The sequence below is a fragment of the Desmodus rotundus genome, chromosome 1, assembly GCF_022682495.2.
Source record: "Desmodus rotundus isolate HL8 chromosome 1, HLdesRot8A.1, whole genome shotgun sequence".
In the NCBI taxonomy this organism is placed as follows: Eukaryota; Metazoa; Chordata; class Mammalia; order Chiroptera; family Phyllostomidae; genus Desmodus; species Desmodus rotundus.
The window spans coordinates 10,980,022-10,999,390 of record NC_071387.1 but is presented as its reverse complement, the minus strand read 5'-3'; the positions used below and the strand labels follow the sequence as shown (position 1 = coordinate 10,999,390).

The window sequence follows — 19,369 nt, the reverse complement described above, 5'->3', positions numbered from 1 at the left end:
ATAACCTACTCCATCCTGACTGATACACTGCCCATCTCACACAGAATAGGGTATTCTCTAGATATTAGTCTACCCACTTCCTTATAAAACCTTTACCTTCCTCACCATGAGAGGCCTGCAGGAATAAAGGAAAGTGAAGTAGAAGCAAGAACATTTCTTCAATGTCCTGGACAAATTCTTTCTCCTAATCCCCAAAGATGGGTGAACATTCAGCCAAATTTGAAAGGTGTGAGAAGGAAGCTCAGAGTGTTGTTCTCTACGGCCTCCCTTTCTTATGAAATAAGAAGCAATGCCATGATGAGAGCAAGTGGGGCTAGCAGCTGGAGAGAGCACCCTGACCGGAGATGAGGGCACAGGGTACCAGGCAGCCCTGCTGAAGTTGCAACAGAGCCAGCTGCGTGGTCCCAATCAGCAGCCCAGGGGCAGTGGGCCAGAAAGTCTAGGAGAGGGAAGTGGTTAAACACAGAGAGGGATATGTGATTTAACTGGCTGATGGGAGGGAAGGAGGTGGAGCTCACAGCATCCCTGTCAAGTAAATTCTACTATTATCCCCATTCTACAGAGAAGAAAACCGAGGGTTAGAGAAGTGGTATCTCTTGCCCATCCTCAGACAGCTAAGGTCAGGGCCAGAACTAATCCAAGTACAGCTGGCACAAAAGCTTAGCCACTCCCCATTTTACAGATGAGGAAGCATCTCAGTCTGAGCTGAAATTCCGCTCCCGGTGTTAATATTATAATAACTACAGTTCAGTATGATTCGTTTCCTCTATAATCCTATTTATTTCATTTTTTCCATTTTGAGACATTCTCAGAAGGGTCTGTCTGCAGGTTTCATCAGATGCCACAGGGGCAGTCCGCGGTCCGTGGTCTATGGCACACACACAAGCAAGGTTGGGAACACTGGTAGAGGCAGGGGCCAGGGTTCCTCATTCTGTCTCCCGTCTACACCACAGAACCCAGAGCTCCAGGCTGGTACCAGGTGAGTGACCCTCTCCTACCTTCGTGCTGGGTGGGAGTGACTAATAGCTACTTTAGCCCAGCTACACAACATAAATCCATAAATATCATGGATGCCTTGATTGCAGCAGTGTGAGCCCATGTGCCACCTTCATCGTAATACACAAGCCACTTGTTTCCCCAGTTACAAAACAAATTGCAGCCCCCGGTGTGCTAGCCAGAAAAGCATCGGTTGCTGATCACAACTTGGGTGGCTGATAGAAGGGTTTGCAGTGGTCACATCTGGGTACAATGCTGGTTGGCCCTCACCCCAGGCTCTGCATCCCTGAGCCCTGACTGGCTGACCACTCCCCACTAGACTTGCTTTCTTAGCATCTGCGCATGGACTCAGTCCAGGTAGGAGTCACATAATATCCCCTATTGTATATGTATATTTTATAAAGTAAATTCCAGACATCCAAACACATACACCAATCACAAAGCCAGGCAGAGCCCTCTGGCTTTCAGACAACCTGGGCTACTGTGGGACTGAGGGACACCGCAGCCGGGGCCAGTGCTCTCTGCTCAGACCAGACAGCTGCGCTGCTTGCCAGCTGGCCAGGGCCCAGGGCGGAGCCTCAGGACAGTGCCGGTATTGGCACTGCCCCAGAGGGCTGTGCGACCTTCTGTGAGTTGTTGACTATCTGAGCTTTGGCTATCTCATCCTCCAAATATGGGGCTACCCCAGATCCAAGCCCAGTCAGTAAACAACCAAAAAGCACCCGCTGTGTGCTGGCACCACGAGGAATGCAGAGGAGCCTGGCCTCGAAGCAATTAGCTATCGCACACAACAGAAAGAAGAGTTGAGTGGAGCTGAAAGTGCCACGTCGTGCTCTGGGGCCACGAAGGAGGGCGTCAGCGGCCCCACATGGGGCTGTGCAGCCAGGCTTCAAAGAGGAAGAGGCTATTTTTGAACTAGGCCTCAGAGGGCGAGTAGGAGTTCCGTGGGTGGTGTCGAAGGCAAACACCCGCAAATGCAGAGAGCTGGAATGGCAAGCACCGCACAGAGACCAGCCTGGCCTTTCCCCACATCCACTGCTTTGAAGTCCGAAGAAGGAGTTCTGAGAACCTGTATTTTTAACAAGCTCCGTAAGTGACTCCAGCATGCAGGCCGTAGCTGCTCTGTGTTGAGGAAAGAAATGAATTTGTGTACAAAAATGAACTTGACCCCAGGGAAGTCCCTTTCTCTCTCACGATGTCTACCCATCTTTAAAGTGCTGGATCAGCCTGGTGGTTTTCAAAGTGTTCCAGAGAAGCCCAGAATGTCCCTGGCTGTCCCAGACTCTCCCTGGAGAGGAGAGGAGAGGTCAGGAGGGCAAGTCTCTGAGCCCCCATCCTCCCTTCCTCAGATCTTCTCTCCTTTTATCTGCTTGTTGTTATATTGTGCTTTCATCTGGTATTTTGTTTGTAGTAAAGTATCCCTGGCTACAAAGAACTTTTAAAACCACTTTCTTGGATGACCCCCAAGAATCCCTAGGGAGAAATTTTTAAATTCCATGAAGGCAGGAACCTATTTTTGTGGAGGATTTCTCTAACAAGTATGACCAGAGCATGAGGCTGTTTACCAGAAGCAAATTATTTCATTATCATAACTTAAAATGTTTTCCTGTGGTCCAGAAATCACTGAGTAGAGGGGGGGTGAAATGTGGCATTGCTATGGAATATGAAGCAACCTTTAAAAAAAAATGTTTTTGAAGAATAGTTAATACATGGAAAATTAAGTGAGAAAGCCACACAAAATTACATGTAGACTTTGGTCTCAACTGTAGGTGCCACACGTCACAGTTACTAGACAAGATGGCAGCTCCCCAAAAAACTCAAAACAATTACCCTATGATCCAGCAGTCCTGCTTCCGGGTCTATATCCAAAAAATCTCAAAGCAGAGACTCGAAAAGGTATTCGTACACCGACACCCACCCTGCATTATTCACAACAGCCAAAAAGGTGGAAAACAAATGTCCATGGATGAATACATGGATAGACAAAATGTGGTGCACACAGACGGGGGATATTACTAAGACTTAAAAAGGAAGGAAATTCCGACAAATGTTTTCACATGGACGAATCTTGAAGACATTATGCGGAGTGGAGTAAGCCACCACGCAAAAGGACAAATATCGTATGATTCTACTTCAGTGAGTTCCCTGGAGCAAATTCAGAGACAGAAGAGTGTTGAAACGGTAAATCTTACGTTGTCTATGCTTTACCACAATAAACTAGACTCGTGTGGTAATAGCGGTAAATTCCCAGCAGCCAGATTGTGGCCAAGTGATCCATTTACCAGTTCTACCTGTCTGCATTTGCCAAGAAGAACACATCACTTCTAAAACCAAACACAAAGCTATTTAATCAAATAAATCTGGTGGTTCTCTGAGTTCCAGAAATGCATTGTTGTCATTTATTTAAATGTAAGCATCACTTTCTGTACTTAATAAAAGGAACCAAGTTCAAGGATGCCAACTAAAGTATGGCCCAGACTACTCAGTCAAAATAAATGAGAGGCAGAGTAGTCCTCCTTGCTAAGATTAGTTGTTCCTGTCTATATTTAAATAAATTTCAAATAAAAATGGAACCAAAATAAATCCTCTAATAAGCCTCCCGAGAAGCTGTCTGGCTTGAAGAAGCTCAAGCACAAACAGAAGAAAGCAAACTACCAAAAAGTGGGGAACAGCCAATGTTTTTTTAGGTTATTAACTCACTGCCGCTGGGAAAATGGCTTTGTCAGTGAATTTCTATTCCCTGGCTTCTGGAAAATGCTCTTGTATAGAATGAATTCAGAATCCAGAAGGGGCCCACCGTTTGTATTCACTGCAAATCCATTTCCTCCAACATGCCCCACCCCAGATAAATGTGGAACAAATATTTAAAGAATATTGGTTTGGCCCTGGCTGGTGCGGCTCAGTGGATCAAGTGCCGGTTTGTCAATCAAAGGGTCGCCGGTTTGATTCGTAGTCAGAGCACATGCCCGGGTTGCAGGCCAGGTCCCCCGTTGGGGGCAAGTGAGAGGCAACCACACATTAATGTTGCTCTCCCTCTGTTTCTCCCTCCCTTCCCCTTTCTCTAAAAATAAATAAATAAAACCTAAAAAAAAAATGGTTATTGGTTTGCAGGGCAACCAGGGTGTCTGCCCTCTGTCATTAGCCACATGGGGTACCTCTGCTCAGGGCTGGCTCAAGGGCAGACAGACCAGACGGTAGCCTCCCAGATAAGAATGCTGTGGCTATATCCAGGTGTGGCCCATTGTTGGCTATGTGACCTCAGGCAGTGTCCTTCGGAGCCTCAGTGTCCTCACTGAACCAATGGGATGAGGGGCCCGCAGGGCTGTCCTTGCTGGGTTGTCATGATCGTTAAATGATGCTGCCGGAGTGAAGTGTGGGAGCTAAGATGCTGGATGCATAGTAGGTGCACATAAACTTTCTCCTTTGTTTCCTAGAAGTTCACTGTCCAAGATTCCTTTGTGTCTTGCCGAGGCGCTGGCACGTACCAAGTGTAGTTAATGCTCAGTGGCCGATGCAGGATTAGGGTGATTCATTGGGGTGGAGAGAGGATCCTTCAGACTTGGGGCTCAGGGAGGGCCCCGGAGGAGGCATGGGAGGGGAGCCCAACAGCCCCATTGCCAGCTCCGGCTCCCCCACTGACTGGCGGGCCCAGGACCCTTTCACAGGCAACCTGGGTGAGATCCAAGAGCAGGAAGGTGGGCTTCACTTCACAAATGAAGAAACAGGGACTCAGGGACCTCATATTCAAGGTCACACAGTTAGCAAACAGCCAGTTTTAGGGTTTGCTAAAACTCCTTTGGCATGGGCTGGGGAGATCTCCCAGTCACGCCAGCTTTGCCACCAACTCCTTTATTTAGTTAGTTACTTTCCTCCTGCCTCTTTCCTTTAAAAACAATAGGTTTCCAATGTCATCTACAAAATGAGGCTCTTCCTGCCCAAAGACCTTTGCATGTGTCTTTCCTCTTCCTGGGACACATTTCCCCAGCCCCCTCACAGCCACTCACCTGCCACTTTGTCCTTTCAGTTTCAGCCATAGTCACCTCCTAAGAAAGTCACCCCATAGTCTTCTAATTCTCCTGGGTTTTGTCCTGTAGGGAGGGCACTGACCGCGCTCTGGACACACACGTGTGACTGAGTCACAGAATCCGTGGTATTCGTTGTGCGTTGATTCAATGAACGTTTATTCAAAGGCCAGCTCCATGGTCTTAAGTACCCTGCCCTCCCCATCCACCACCACCCCATTCTCTAAGGTTCTCATCTCTGAAACATGGAAGGAGGGGTAGGCTTGGGTGCCCTTTAAGGTTTCTGCCAGCTCACACAATCTGTGCGTCTATCATCTAAAAAAAAAAATCAACAACAAAGAAAACAAACCAAACCAAAACCATGGTAATTCTGGCACTTTGTGAGCTGACAGGCTCTTCCGTTCTCTGGGCCTCAGTCTCCCTGTCTCCAAAATAAGACAGGTCAGCACAACCTTCTAGGCTCTTTCCACCTCTGACAACTGTAATTCCCCAAAGGAGGGCTCTGCCTTCCCCTTGCCCTTCACCTCCAGCTCTGCCTCAGTCCAGGCACCCAAAGAAAAAATGTGACACCCAGGAGCACCGCAGCAGCTAGTTTCTCTGCGGCAGGGGTGGCTGAGGGCAGGACAGCGTTTCTGAACTTCGAGGCCAAAGCCAGGACTCCGTGCCCAAGACTTTCTCAAACGGCATGGGGAGAGGGGCCTTGTTGGTATCTGCTGGGCCTCCCAGGCCACTCACTGCCTACCGCCTCCGGCCCCCCCCCCCCCCCCCCCCCCGTGTATTCCCAGAAGGCCCCACAGCAGATTCAGTAGGTAAGCGGTCTCAGGGATGGTACCATGTGACTTTACTCTGATGATTGACTGAAGGCGGTAAAACCCCAAGACAGCAGAAGGTGGAGTGCAGGTCTCCTGGGCCCCAGCAAGGCCCTGTATGACCTTATGGGAGCTCCCATACCTCTCTGGGCCTGGGTTTCCCAGGGGGCTCCAGCTGGGGCTGTGCCAGCTACCTGCTCACTCTGATGTTCTCTCTGAAAGGAGCATAGGGCCGTGAAAAAGGGCGCTGTCTCCTTGCCTGTGTCTGAGTCCCAAATCTTTCACTCACCCTGTGGCCTGGGAAATCTCTGAATCTTTCTGTGCTTCGGTATCCTCATTTGCAACACTGGGGTTTCTGGGTGATGAAAAGGCGGGGTCCCTGTCAAGCTCCGAGAACAGTGTCTGGAGTTCAGTGAATGCCCAAGAAGCGTGAGCTGCTATTGTTTTATAATTACTCTCGGTTCTGCAGAGCACATCCAAGCCCCATCCCTCAGAGGAAGCAAACCTGGACCTCAGCGGGAGCCAAGCTCGGCAGGAAACGGGAACTGCAGGGAGGGCAGAAAATCCTGTGCTGCTGCCCCAGAGCAGATGGGGGTTTAGGGGCAGCTGCCTCAGGCTGCCGGGCCCCAAAGCCTCCGGCTGCACTCAGACTCAGTACTGCAGGGATGGTCCCTGCCCATCCCCAGCTTGCCATGGAGAGGACACCCCTTCAGAGAGGAGAGCAATGAGACATCGAAGGTGCGGGGCGCGGGTTTGTTTATCTCTGTGGCTACTACCTCTGCCCCAAACCTCACGGATAAAGAGGAAGCTGGACTCAGTCATCTCAGACCCAACAGATGATTCTGTCTGGTGGGACTGTTGGCCTCTCACCTCCGGGGACCTGGAGGTGTGGGCAGCACCCCCTCCCTTGGGCCCTCAGTGGGAGCGTCTGCATCCCTGCCCAGACTGCAAAGGCCAGCGGGGACTTCCAATGCTGGCTTCCGCCAGACCAGCCGCTAGGAGAAGGGCAGGAGCCGTGAATATGTGCCCAAGGGCATGCCTCTCAACAGGTGCTGCAGACCGATGCCATCTGCTCCTCCACAAGGAGGCACGGAAATCCATAGTAACTCATTTTTATTGCATTTCACCAAAGTATCAGTCCATGGAGATTTGGAAAGGAAGGAGGAAAAAGGGGGATCTTCTACCACACGGTCTTTAGACACATTGTTCTGCCCGCTGGGGCCACCCCATCTGGCTCCAGTGGGCTCCAGGTTCAAGATGGAGGTATGGGTCCCCAACTCGCTAGAATGACTCCCCCAGCAGGTAGAACTCCCTCCGGGACCCTAGAGCACATCACCCAGTGGCAAACGCGTTGGGTCTCGCAATATCTGCTGTCCCTGAAGAGGCAGGGAGGGCCTGGCTTTTGCTGGGCACAGCCCAGAAGGCTGGGTAGGGAACAGGCATGGACATTTGGGGAAGCCATCTGCCTTCAGTGTTAAAAGCTGTCCACAGAGGGAAAGAATCAGTGCACTAGTTCCAACCCTTGAAGAGGCTCAGGCGAGGATCTGTTTAGCTCCCGCTGCGAGGGTTTTTATTAGGCAGAGACACTTTTTATAGCTGAAGGGAACTTTGGGGGTCTCTGCTCAAACCCTTTTCTTTTGCAGATGAAGAAAAAAACTCAAAGCAAGTGCACCTTAGAACACAGACAGGTTTGAACCCTTGAAGGCTCCCGGCCCTATCTCCATTCATTCGGTTAACCCATGGTTCCTGAGGGCCTACTGTGTGTACGAGTGTTCTAAGCCCTGGAATTTGGTGGTGAACCAAACACAGTAGTTCTCTGTTCTTGTAGAGCTCACAGTCTAGTGGATAAATAAATAAAATTAAAATTTAACAAATAGTTAAATAAGGAAATAATTTGAGGTGGTAAACGGGGCTATGATGCAAATCAGAGACATTGACACATCAGAGTAACTGGGGCGAGGTGGGGCGCTGCTGTTTGGGGGCGGCCTATGTGTACTGGCATCTCTCTGGGGTCCCCGAGGACCTCCCAAGCCAATGGCGTGCTGGAACCTGCTCACGCTGGCTTGCCAGAGCCATTGGTAAATTTTCAGGAATTTGGCAAACAAGTTCTTAAACAGAGCCATTATTAAAAATTAAATTATATAAACGTACACAGCAATTATTAAAAATTAAACTTACAACTAAATGAATTCTGTTAAGGAAATCATCAAAACTCATCACTTCCTAATTATTTCACGAGACGGTCAACTCTTGAGGTTGCAAAACTCTATTGTATCCAGACTGAGTGGGAAATAAACAGTGCGCTCCCAGTTCCTCAAGTGGTGGCTGGTCACGGTAGAAATATTTATATTTGCGAAAAGTGGCACCTACCACCTACCAGGACTTTCACTTTTTGAAGAGCTGGTCATGAAATGCAGAGCAGGCCCCACAGCCTCGGGTTCCAACTCAGGCCCTCTGTGTTTATTTCAGCTGTGCCTTCCAGCCAGATTGGGGACAGGGACCTGTGTGGGGACCGGGCCTCCTGTCACGTGAGTGTGAACTTTCCTCTTCCTTTTTTAATGTTTCCACTGCGAGAAAGCAAGTCTGGGATCTCTAAACAGATCTGTCTCTTCCTGCAAGAGAACTCTCTTCAATGCTATCTATCAAGGGTCTGTAAGATAGTGACTCATTCATGTATTTATTTTTGATCAATTAAATCCAGTGGTGAGTAGCCAGGCATTAAAACATTTAAAGGGACCCTAAAGAGAATCTCTTTATAAATGTGTATGGTCACTTCTGAATTCCTCTAGATTTCCGCTAAGCTTCCTTCCTTCAAAACATAACTGTTCTGCTAGCAGCCGAGTTACTATTGTTTCTCCAAAGGTACTATTATTTTTACTACTACCAATGATAACAGCAATGTCATTAACAATAGTACCACATGTCAAGCACTAAGCAGTTATATTATTTCTAAAATTCACACCAACCCATTTTACACACGAGAATATTGAGATTCAGTGGTTCGATAACTTGACTAAGACCAGCCTGCCCCTCCAAGAGGTCCCCAGAAGGCTTTTCTCTCTTGCATTCAGCCCTAGGACTCCTTACACCTGCAGGATTCTATGGCACTGCAGACTCCCCCACTTCTGGTGGCTTTGGTGGACTTCATGACGGCTGAGTTTGGTGGCAGGAGCCCCCCCCCCCCACACCACCACCAAAGCAGAGCGAACCAGGTATACTTGAAATGCAGGAAAATGACTCAAGTTTGGCCAGTTAGCAACTTTGCATCCTAAAACAATGGCACGGCCCTGGCCAGTGTGGCTCAGTTGGTTGGGCATCGTCCCATAAAGCAGCCATTTCCTGGTCAGGGCACATGCTTGGGTTATGGGTTCAGTACCAAGTCAGGGTGCATTCAAGAAGTAACCAATCAGATGTTTCTCTCCCTCTCTTTCTCTCTCCCTTCCCCTCTCCCTAAAAATGCAATAAACAAAATCTTAAAAAAATTTAAAAAGTGGCATGAAGAGGAGGGCACCCAAACTAGGATGGAATTAAAAACATTAACTACATTACCTAATCACAAGACCTGGCCTCTCTCTCTGCAGCCTCTTCCAACCACAGCTTTTCGCTCTCTCTGGCTGACTTCTGTCTCAGCAGTGACAGGCAGGGTCCCCCTCATGGGCTGGGCATGGATCTGTGTCCCAGCAAATTCTCCCAAGCTGCCCCCACCTTCAAAACCACCTTCCCTCCCCCCAAACCCCGACCAAGTCTCTAAGCCACACTGTGGAGTGAGAACGGCCTCAGTTCTGCCACTTCATTCTTGAAAGACTTTGACCGAAACAGTAAATCCCTAGGCCTGGGTTTCCTCCTATGTAAAGTAATTGCAGACCTCACAGGGTTTTTGTGAGGCTCCAGCAAGACAGAGCTACGACCTCACTTTTCAAACTGTCGACTAGTGGAGAACTCTAATAATAATTTTATCATTATTTTTCTGTTTCCCCCAGGGTCTTGTTGTCAGCCCATAGCCACCAGTCCATCTCTCCCAGGGCCCATTTTTTCTGCGCAACCTCAAGACACCATTCCACCCTCCTGACCACATCTGCCCAGAAACCTCCCATTGCTCCCACTTCCCAGACATGTTCTCTCTGGGCTCTCCCCCTCCATCTCAGGTCCCTCCCTCTCCAGTGAGGACCTGACCCAAGTGGCAACTTCACGGTTTTCCCTTCCATTCACATCTGCCAAGGTCGCATTGCCTCAGAAAAGAACCACAGGAAGCATGCGCCAACCACCCAACTCCCTTGCGAGTGCTTTCATGGGGTTTCTGGGTACTCAGAAACGTGAGCCCTAAGCCTCTGATCTGCACCCTGCTGCCATCAACACCTCTCCTTTATAAGAGGCTATGTGGGGTAAAAATAGTATAATGACCCCAGGAACTCAAGTCTGGGCAAGTGGCGCACCTGGTCTGCATGGCATGCAGCTGAGTTCTGTGGCCTGCGCTGTGGGATCGGACAGACAGAACAGATCAGCTCTTGGGCTGGAGGTTTAGGTGACGTGTTTTTACTTCCTCTTTTTGGAACTAAAGGGCTTTTTTAAAAAATATTTTCTTATTTTTTGCAGGGGGCTTTATTGAATTTACTGAATTTATTGGGGTGACATTTGTTAATAAAATTATATAGGTTTCAGGTGCACAATTTTAAAATGCATCATCTATATATTGCATTGTGTGTTCACCACCCCAAGTTAAGTCTCCTTCCATCGCCATTCAGTCCTACTTTACCATCTCCTACCTCCCCCCATGCCCCCTTCCCCACTGGTGATCACCATGCTGTCATCTGTTTCTGAGTTTTGTTTGTCTGTTTTTTGCTTAATCCCTTCACCTTTTTCACCCAGCCCCACAACCTCAATCTGAAGGGCTTTTAGAAATAATTTTGGATTGAGTATACTAACTGATGACCACCTTTCAATCCATGGACCAAATCTACATCACTCTGACTTTCCAAACTAACCTACCTAGACTCCCTCTCTCGGGAGTGAAAGTAAAGCTCCCGCCAGCAGCCCTTTCAGCCTGGGCTTGAAGTGAGGTGCCTCGCCCCAGGTCTGACAGCCACTAAGGATGCAAACTCAGGCAGTGGCCTCCAGAGCACACTTACCCCCCAGAGTGGGTCGTGCAAGGGGTGCTGTGGTCCTGAGCAGTGTCCCCTCCAGCTCCAGCAGCTCACAGTGGAGGAGGGAAGAAGCGACCCAACAGAATATGACTAGGGCCGTGTATTGGAGTGCACCCAGGGAGCTGGGGGAGGGGAGGAGGGGAAGGACCTAATTCATAGGAGGCAGGAAGAGAGGCTGGTTTCTCAGAGAGGAGGAGGATGAAGCTGCCTCTGGAAGGATGAATAGGAAGAACAGGTGGGATGGGAGGTGAGGAGAGCATTCCCAGCAGAGGGAGGGGCGGGAGGAAGCCCAGAGGCATAAAACCAGGGGAGGGATTCAAGAATTACAGCAGTTCCCTGAGGCTGAAGCAGAAATTCTTAGGGAAGTGATGAGAGGTTTAGAAAACAGCTAGTTCAGGACCTTAAATTCACCTGGGGGAATATATGCTTTATCCTGAGAAGGCTTACAAAGACTGAAAAAACCAATCAGTCTGATGGCTGGAAAGAAGACTTGAGTGAGTTCTACTAGGAGGCCTAAGGCTGGAGTGGGGAATGGGGAGGGCAAAGAGTAAGCGTCTGGGGTGGAGAGAGTGCACCTCAACTAGGCAGGAGCAGTGGGGATGGAAATGAAAGCACTATTGAAGAGGTGATGAAGAGGTAGTATTAATTGTATGACATAGATCTGACGACTCAGATGCAGGGGGGCAAGGTAGGCAGGTGACTCCCAGACAGAGGGACAATGTGCGCAGAGATACTGAGACTTGAAAGGGCACTGCCATACTTGATTAAAGAACAACTGTACCAACCTGTAGTCTGTATGATGGGGGTTGGTTTAGAGAGATAACTGGGGACCTGCATCAGGGAGTTATTAACAAACCTATGTAGTCTACTGGGTTATTGTTCCCAAGTGTCATTCCCTGCCAATAGGCAGAGCATATACCTCTGCCCCGCTGATTTTGGACTTGGTCGAATGACTGGCTTTGACCAGTGGAATGTGGGTGAATGTGACACTGTTCCAGGTCAGAGTGGAGGCTTTAGGAGGCATCACATCACCTCTTTCCTCCAGCTCTCACCACAGAAGTAACATGTACCAGAGGGAAGTAGCTCCCCCAGCCTGGGTCTTGGGACGAAATAACAAATGGAGCAGAACCACAGAAACCATGCAGCCGCAACTGCCCTACAACTGTCTTGCAATGTGGACAATGACTAAACCTTTGTGGTCATGAGTTAAGACTTGGGGGGTTGTTTGTTATGTAGCATAGTTGCACCAGAGCTAACTGATACACACTCTATATGTGAGGTAAGGGAGCAGGTGATGAAGAACCTTACATGTCATGATTAGGAGTTATCCATATGGAGAGTCAACGGAGAATTGTGCAGTTGATGAACTTTCTCTACTTCATTCGCTCACATCTAATCTCAGAGGTGGAGACAACCATCCTTTTTGCAGAGCCAACCTTCCCCACCCCCCCATTTCCTCCTGCTCCTCTTAACACCTTGCTCTATTGGCCACCCTTCCCTCTCCTGCACCAGATCCTTCCCCGAGACTGTATGTCACTTGTCTTTTCTATCCTCAAATTATGTCCTTCTCCCTGTCTTCCTACAGCTATATAGCTCAATCTTCCTACTGGCCTTCTCAGACTTCTGGAAAGAGTTGAATATACTCACCATCTCCATTTTTTTCTCTCACCTATCAGCAATCTAGCAAGCCTGCCCTACATTCCAGCAAAACTGCTTTCAGTATGTATTTCAGTAATCTCCAAATTACCCAATGCACTTTCCAGCCCTTATCTTCTGAGATTGCTCCACACCATTTAGCATGGAAGTAAATTCATTATCCCCCAGCCCCACACATTCCTCTTTATATATCCTCTCAGCTAGTGGAACCATTATGCACCCAGTGACCCATGGCAGAAAGCCAACACAAGATAATGAATTCTGTTCCAGACTCGCCAAGTTTGCAGTGCCTTTGAGACATTCAAAGAGGGATGCACAAAGAGCAGTTAATCAGGTGAGCTGGGGGCCCCAAAACAGAGATCTGGAGATAAAGACGATTGTTAGACAGGTTGCATTTAAAGCCGTGAGTCTGGGTGAACTTGTCTAGTTTACACAGTACAAATACCAGGCCTTTAAATCTCTCAGGTGACACATAGGGAGCTCTCCTGAGTCAGAAATCCCTCCTCCTAAGGTCACAGTTCCAACCATCATTTGATTCCTTCCCTCCTGGGTCATGGCTCCTACTGACCTCCACGCCATCATCTTATTTCATATTCTGTACCCTGCTCGTGTTGTCCTCACCAGTGACTCCTAAAACTCCATCGAAGATAAGAGGTGTAAGCTCCCACTGCCCAATCACTGAAATAGCTAAAATCAGAAAGACCGACAACACCAATTCTTGTCAAGGGTGTGGCATAATCACAAGGCTAATACATGGCTGCGGAAGGTAAAATAGTACACCCTGTGGCCCAACAGTTTTATCTTAGGTGGAAACAAATGTCTACAGAAGCATTCTAGATGGAGAGCAGATGACAGCTGGTGGGGGAAGGGAGGGGAGGTTAGGGGGGAGGGGAGGGATTAAGCAAAAAGGAAAAAGAACTCGTGGACATGGACAACAGTGTGGTGATTGCCAGGGGGAGGAGGGTATAAAGGGACTAAAAGGTAATGGGAAAAATACAATAAAGATTAAATTTAAAAAAAAGAATTCTGTAAGAAATAACAGCCAAAACAGAGTAACCCAAATGTCCATTAACAAGAGGGTGAATAAGCAAACCAAGGTACATCCATGCAACGGAATACTACTCAGCAATAAAAAGTAACCAACTACTCGTGGATACAACACAGCTGGATCGGAAAGACACTATGCCAGTGCGACAAGCCAGATGTGAGAGAGGCATGCAGTATGATTCCGTGCATGTGAAGTCCAAGAGCAGGGAGAATTAATAAATGGTGAGAAAATCAGTAGGTGGTTACCTCGAAGGGCAGAAGGAAAATTGGGAATGGGAACTTTCTAGGATGTTGTCATATTTTATATCTTATTTTGGGTGGCGGTTACACAGGTGTAAACAATTGTCAAAACTTGTTAAACACAACACTTAAGATTTGTGGATTTTATTGTATATCAATTACACTTTCAAAATTTGAGAAGTACATAGTTTTAAAGTATCTGTAAAATAAACAGTAAAGTGAAAGTATAGGGCAGAACATTCATTTCAAACAAAATTCTATTTATGCTATGAATTCACCTAGATGAGTGCCCCCGATGCTGTGCCCCTTTCAGTCCTTCTCCCCGCCTTTGTTCTCATCTTAAGGACATCTGTTCATTAGCCACTTTCTAGCCACCACGAGAGAGACTATTCACAGGAAAGAGCACACAGCTTAGAACCAGACGGATCTGCATTCAAACCCAGCTGCGCTTTAAGAGTGGATGAGTGACCCTTCACTTCCTCAACTGTGAGACAGGTTAATGATACCTGCCCTACCCTGGGGGCTGGGCTAAGACATTAGCAGTGTGCTGAGGAGCTGCTGGGAACCTAATTCTGTTTGACCTCAGTCTGTGAAACCAACTCACATGTGAAGATCCCCTAAAATCCTGGAAAAAACTCAGAGGATGAGACTCACTGGCTTCTCCTCCCAGAAGCCTAAGGAGGCGGGGACCCTGGGGCCCTGGGTTAGGGTCTAAGTGAACCGGGGCTAAGAGCTGGAGAAATGACTGCTTACAGCCACAGTGGCCAGGGAAAGGTACCCCTGGCCTACAGGTTAGGAGGTAAGATTTGGCTACTGGAGGATCTTGCCCAAATCACTTTGCACCCCTCTTGGCTCAGTTTCTGCAGGCTGGATTGGAGGAATTTGGTATTAAACCAAATGGCCTCTCCCTGGCCTCTCCAGCTGGGTTGATTGGGAGTGGTCCAGCAGAAGGAAAGGTCCCGAGTTCCATTCTGGTCAGGGCACACGGTTTCGGGTTCGGCCCCCCGTTGGGGCGCCTGCAAGAGATACTTGCAACAGATGGACATTTCTCTCTCATTGATGTTTCTCTCCCTCTCTCCCTCCCTTCCCCTCTCTATGGAATCAGTAAAAAAAAAGTGTTTAAAAACAACCACCACCACCTCTGGGAGTTCTCAGCGTATGTTAGAGATAAAGGCAGAGCTGGACAGGGTCTCCACCGCGTTGGCCCTTGAGGCAGGATCCTTGAGGCATAATTTGAAATCCCCTGGGCCCGGTAAACCCTAGGGACCCTTTCCCTGCTTCCAACCTGTCTTATTCGGCCACTGACACCTGTTACTTGGAACAATACCTGGGATCTACACCTGCCCCCCATATGGTAGGAGAGGCAAGGTATACCTAGAGATAACTCCAAACAAGAGCTTAGTGTAGCCGAAGAAGCACAGAAGTGCACAAGAGTAACTATATCCTCTCCCTGGCGCCCCAAACACACGGGAGCCCTTCCACACTCGGCTGTCCTTACTCGGAGCGGTATTCCTTTTCCCGAGTAGTGCAAACTCAGGCAGTGTCTGGGAAAGCGTCTCCCGGCCAGGAGGCGGCAAGGCCAGTGTTCCCTCCTGCATCTCCTGCCTCCTGAGACACACCGATTTCCAGGTAAATGAATGAGGCAACAAGGCCTGCTCAGGTCCCTGAAACAGGTCAAAAGACAAGCGAAGCCACTAAAGCAGGCGCCTGGGTCGGGGTTCCTCCTGAACGGAGAGGCAACGCTGACACCCTCCGCACGGCCCTCCTCCTTCCCCGCCGGCCCCGCCGGCCAGCGGGAAGACCGGGGAATCTCTGGTCGCTCGTCTTTCCCCACGCCTGACATTTTTTCCCCACTGTTTCTTGGCCGCCTTTCAAGAGTTTGTGTAATCATTCCGTTTAGCTGTTTTTCTGCCCTTTTCCAACGTGGGGTGGCGTCCCTTTCTTTGCAGAGTTGAAGGGGCCCTTTCACCTCCCATCACCCCAGTGAAGCATGCCCTTTGCTGCAAGTTACAAAACCCGAAACTTTCCGCAAGCCCAGTTTTTGGCTTGGCGCTGGGTTCTGCGAGCTCTCACCTCTTCTCCTGTGCCCCTGCGCTCGGGAGTCCGTGCGCCCCTCGCTCTACGCCCGGGCTCCCCTTCCCAAGAGGCAGCCTTTTCCCATCCAGTTCTGGGCGAGAGCCATGCCTCCTTCCTGCCCCAGAGACGGGGACAGACTCCTCACTGCTTTTGAGACTTCCTCGGTGGTCTCACCCCTGCCCCCTGAGCCTCCTGCCTTCCACGCTTTCGCCGCGGACTCCATGCGGAGGCCTCCACCCGCAGCCCCTCCCTCAGGCCCCAGTCTGGGAGGCTGGGCAGAGGCAGCGACAGGGGCCGGATGAGACAGTGATGGGGTCCGATTTGGAAGGCAGAGACGAGAACAAAAGCATGGGCGCAGGGCAGGAGCCGGGCAGGGCCGGTGCAGTAGCCCTTCTCTCCCCACTTCTCCCGCGCCGCAGCCCACAGCCCGGGGCTCTGGCCCTGCTCGCGGCCTCGGGGGCCTCGGGCGCCTCGGGCGGCGCCCCGGGGGGACCCACCTGATCGGCAGAAGCTGGGTGCGCTCGGGAACGGACCGCGCCTCGGCTGCCGGCCTCCGCAGCGCCCTCGGCTGTCGGGACACGCGCTGGGCTGCCACGCCGCCTCCGCCCGAGCCCGGCCGGGCGTGCCGCCTGCACTCCGGCCGGACGCCGGGCGCTCCTGGGGCAGCGGGCGAAGCGCAGCGGGCAGGAGCGCAAAGCGGCAGCGAGCGCTCGGCGGCGGCGGAGCACTCCCGGCGAGGCGCCGCCCGCGGCTATTTATGCAAAGCGGATCCCGCCCCGGACACAGACCGCGGAGAGGCTGGCCGAGTCGGGGCTCCAGGGCCAGTGCGTGCGCGTCTGGTGGCCGGGAGGCCGAGAGGGTGTTTGTTTCATTTCACTCAGGCAGAAAAAAGCCTGAAGCCAGCAAAAAAAAAAAAAAAAAAAAAATCCCGGGTGGCGGTGGCTGCCTGGGCCTTGGCCACCTCGGGCCGGCACGTGGGGGGGGGGGGGCTGCGAGTCAGAGGGGGTGGGGTCTGTCACCCAGCTCTTTGAGGAGTGGCCTCGGCGCCCTGGCGCGCCGCCACACTGTGGGGAAGCGGAGAGCCTGGGAGGTCCGCGCCACCATTGTTTCCTGGGGAAGGAAGCGCACAGACACAGCAGCGACAGGCCGGGGGGCTCCAGCCTTTCTAGCCCTTCCCTCCCCCCACCCCCCCAAGTCCTGAGCTCGGGGAGAGAGGGGTTTTTCCTCGGGCACCTGGTGGGGGTCCTGTCGGTGCTAGTTCACAGACCTGATGATCTTTGAGCCCAGACTTTCTCAGATTGGGCTCTCCTCACCCCCTGGGGTTCTCCACCAGAACTGTTCAGAGGGGCCCCAGCGGGGTAGCTGAGTTGGTTAGAGCATCTTCCTGATAAGCCAAGGCAAAGGATAAAGTCCGCGCCGTTTGCTGAGCAGGCCTATGGCCTTGTTAAACGTGACTGCCACTGTATTCTCTTGAGCTTGCGTCCCAGGACTGGAAGTAACTGGGCAGCCAGAACGGGTCATTACTGGCTGCCCCCCACAGCCGCAGGCAGAAAATAACTTTGGAATGAACTGTGGCCTCTCAGTACTTGGCCCCAACAGCCCAGGGGCCACACAGCAGCACCCCCCCACACCCTTTTTTAATCCAATTATAATCCATTAAAAGCTCAAAGCCTCAACCCCTGGAGGCTGGTGTGTCTGTCCACACCAAGTGCCTCTCCTTTCCTGGAGAGTAAATAAAACTTCACTCTCTACACTTTCTTCCCTTCGTGAATTCTTCCACAGCGCCCGGCACCGGCCACCCTAACACCGCGGTTGCGGGTTAGATCCTGGGGCAGGGCTCCTACGAGGACCAACCAACGCGCGCATAAATAAGTGGGGCAACAAAGCAGTGTCTCCTCCCTCCCCCTCTCTCTCTAAAAGTAATAAATAAATGATTTTTAAAAATTGCTTAGAAAGGAACCAAAAAGAAGTCTATTTCAGAGTGTGTGCCTCTGCGCCCAGTAGGACAGCGATTCACTTCTGGTGAGTTGGTGCAGGCACGCCAGGCCACCCTCTCCTGGTTTGTGTGGATGGAAAAGGGGCCACCTGACAAGCTGGGGAGGCCTACCTGGTGGCCCTGTGTAAGCACATAGGATGGTTTAAAATTCAAACTTTTCTAACTAAACGCAGTTCATGGCAGGTAGTCTGGTCTTAGGCAGATATTTTTCTCTAACAAAGGTCAATCTTTACCTTAACTGAGCCTGTCTTCTTCTTCTTTTTTTTTTTCCCATCTACATAACATACCTGATAACAGTAACTTTGGAATATCAAAGTAATTTCCTTGTTTTGGACCCCTTAAAGAACACCCAGAGACCACAAATCCCCTCGTTGTTGTCGTTACCATGTTAATCGTTAACTATTAATGAACTATCCGGTACCCACAGATGTAAAAGAAGTGCGTGTCTCCTTTTACTTTTTATTCAGTCCCAGAGATTCCTCCCCCTTTGCTTTCTCCTGCCTCCCTAATCTATCACCAATGAACTTCACTTAACCCCCTTGCACCTCCTCCTTCGACCGTAGTGTAGGAAATAAGCTGCAGGATGCCATTCTCTGGAGCCTGTCCTCACTCTGTTGAGGTTTTGCTTCCCAGCAGTTGTCATCAGTTTGGCTCAAACTCATAACAGTTCTCGCTTGTTTGGATATATTTTTTTTTACGTTGACACTTGTAAGGACAAAAGTCATCGCAGTCCCAACTTTGGGCTCAGGATCCTCTATTTTACCAGTGAAAACTCAAAACTTCCTCTTGCCAAGGTCATTTCCATTGAACGTCAATTTCAGAGACTAGGAGATTAGCTTCTGAAGTATTTTAGTGGGTTGGAGATGTAATTTGACACCATGAGAAGTGACACAGAGCATGGACCTCACGAAAAACTTGAATGGTTTCATGCTAACGAGAAAAGCGAAGGTCAAATACTTGAAAGATGTATCCGAGGCGGTAGGCGGGCCAGGTGTCATTCTGGGCTTGGGAGAATGGAGTTTCCTGTCGGGTCCAGTGGAGTAAAGTGGTGGGAGAATTGAATTATCAGGCCCGTATGGTGCCTCAGGAATGAGCCTTAGCAAGCAAGCACAACAGGTCCTTTGCTAGAGCATACATTGTGCCTTTACTGTCTTTGGTGAACACACTTGCAGCAGTTCATTGGTAGTGAGTATCACAGTAAATATACACCGAGCAATGTTATGCCAAGTGCCTTATTTCCCACTTTTCATTAGCGAATTTGAGAATGCATTGTTGAAGTCGCTCGGCACATCGGACTGAATTAGAAACGAGTTTTTGTGTTTTAAGAAAATAATGAGTAACTCTGATGGTGGCTCAAGTAATGTCACTCGTGATCCAAATCAAATA

The 19,369-nt window shown here is 50.0% G+C and overlaps 2 protein-coding genes across 3 annotated transcripts in view; one reads left to right on the top strand and one right to left on the bottom strand.

Moving 5' to 3' along the window:
• Positions 1-16,832, bottom strand: part of GGTA1 (glycoprotein alpha-galactosyltransferase 1 (inactive)) — a 53,209-nt gene extending 36,377 nt beyond the window's left edge. The window contains exon 1 of one of the 2 annotated variants that reach the window (XM_053921110.2): positions 16,485-16,832. The gene's annotated coding sequence lies outside the window, so the exon portion shown is untranslated. The remainder of the gene's footprint in view (positions 1-16,484) is intronic. The other variant, XM_053921103.2, reaches the window with a different exon arrangement.
• The window catches only part of LOC112306512 (uncharacterized), a 29,520-nt gene continuing 14,736 nt past the window's right edge, over positions 4,586-19,369 (top strand). Inside the window, 4 exon segments of the mRNA XM_045197013.3 lie at positions 4,586-4,691; positions 5,804-5,827; positions 8,297-8,355; positions 16,407-16,811. Coding sequence (XP_045052948.3) covers positions 4,586-4,691; positions 5,804-5,827; positions 8,297-8,355; positions 16,407-16,811 — 594 coding nt within the window.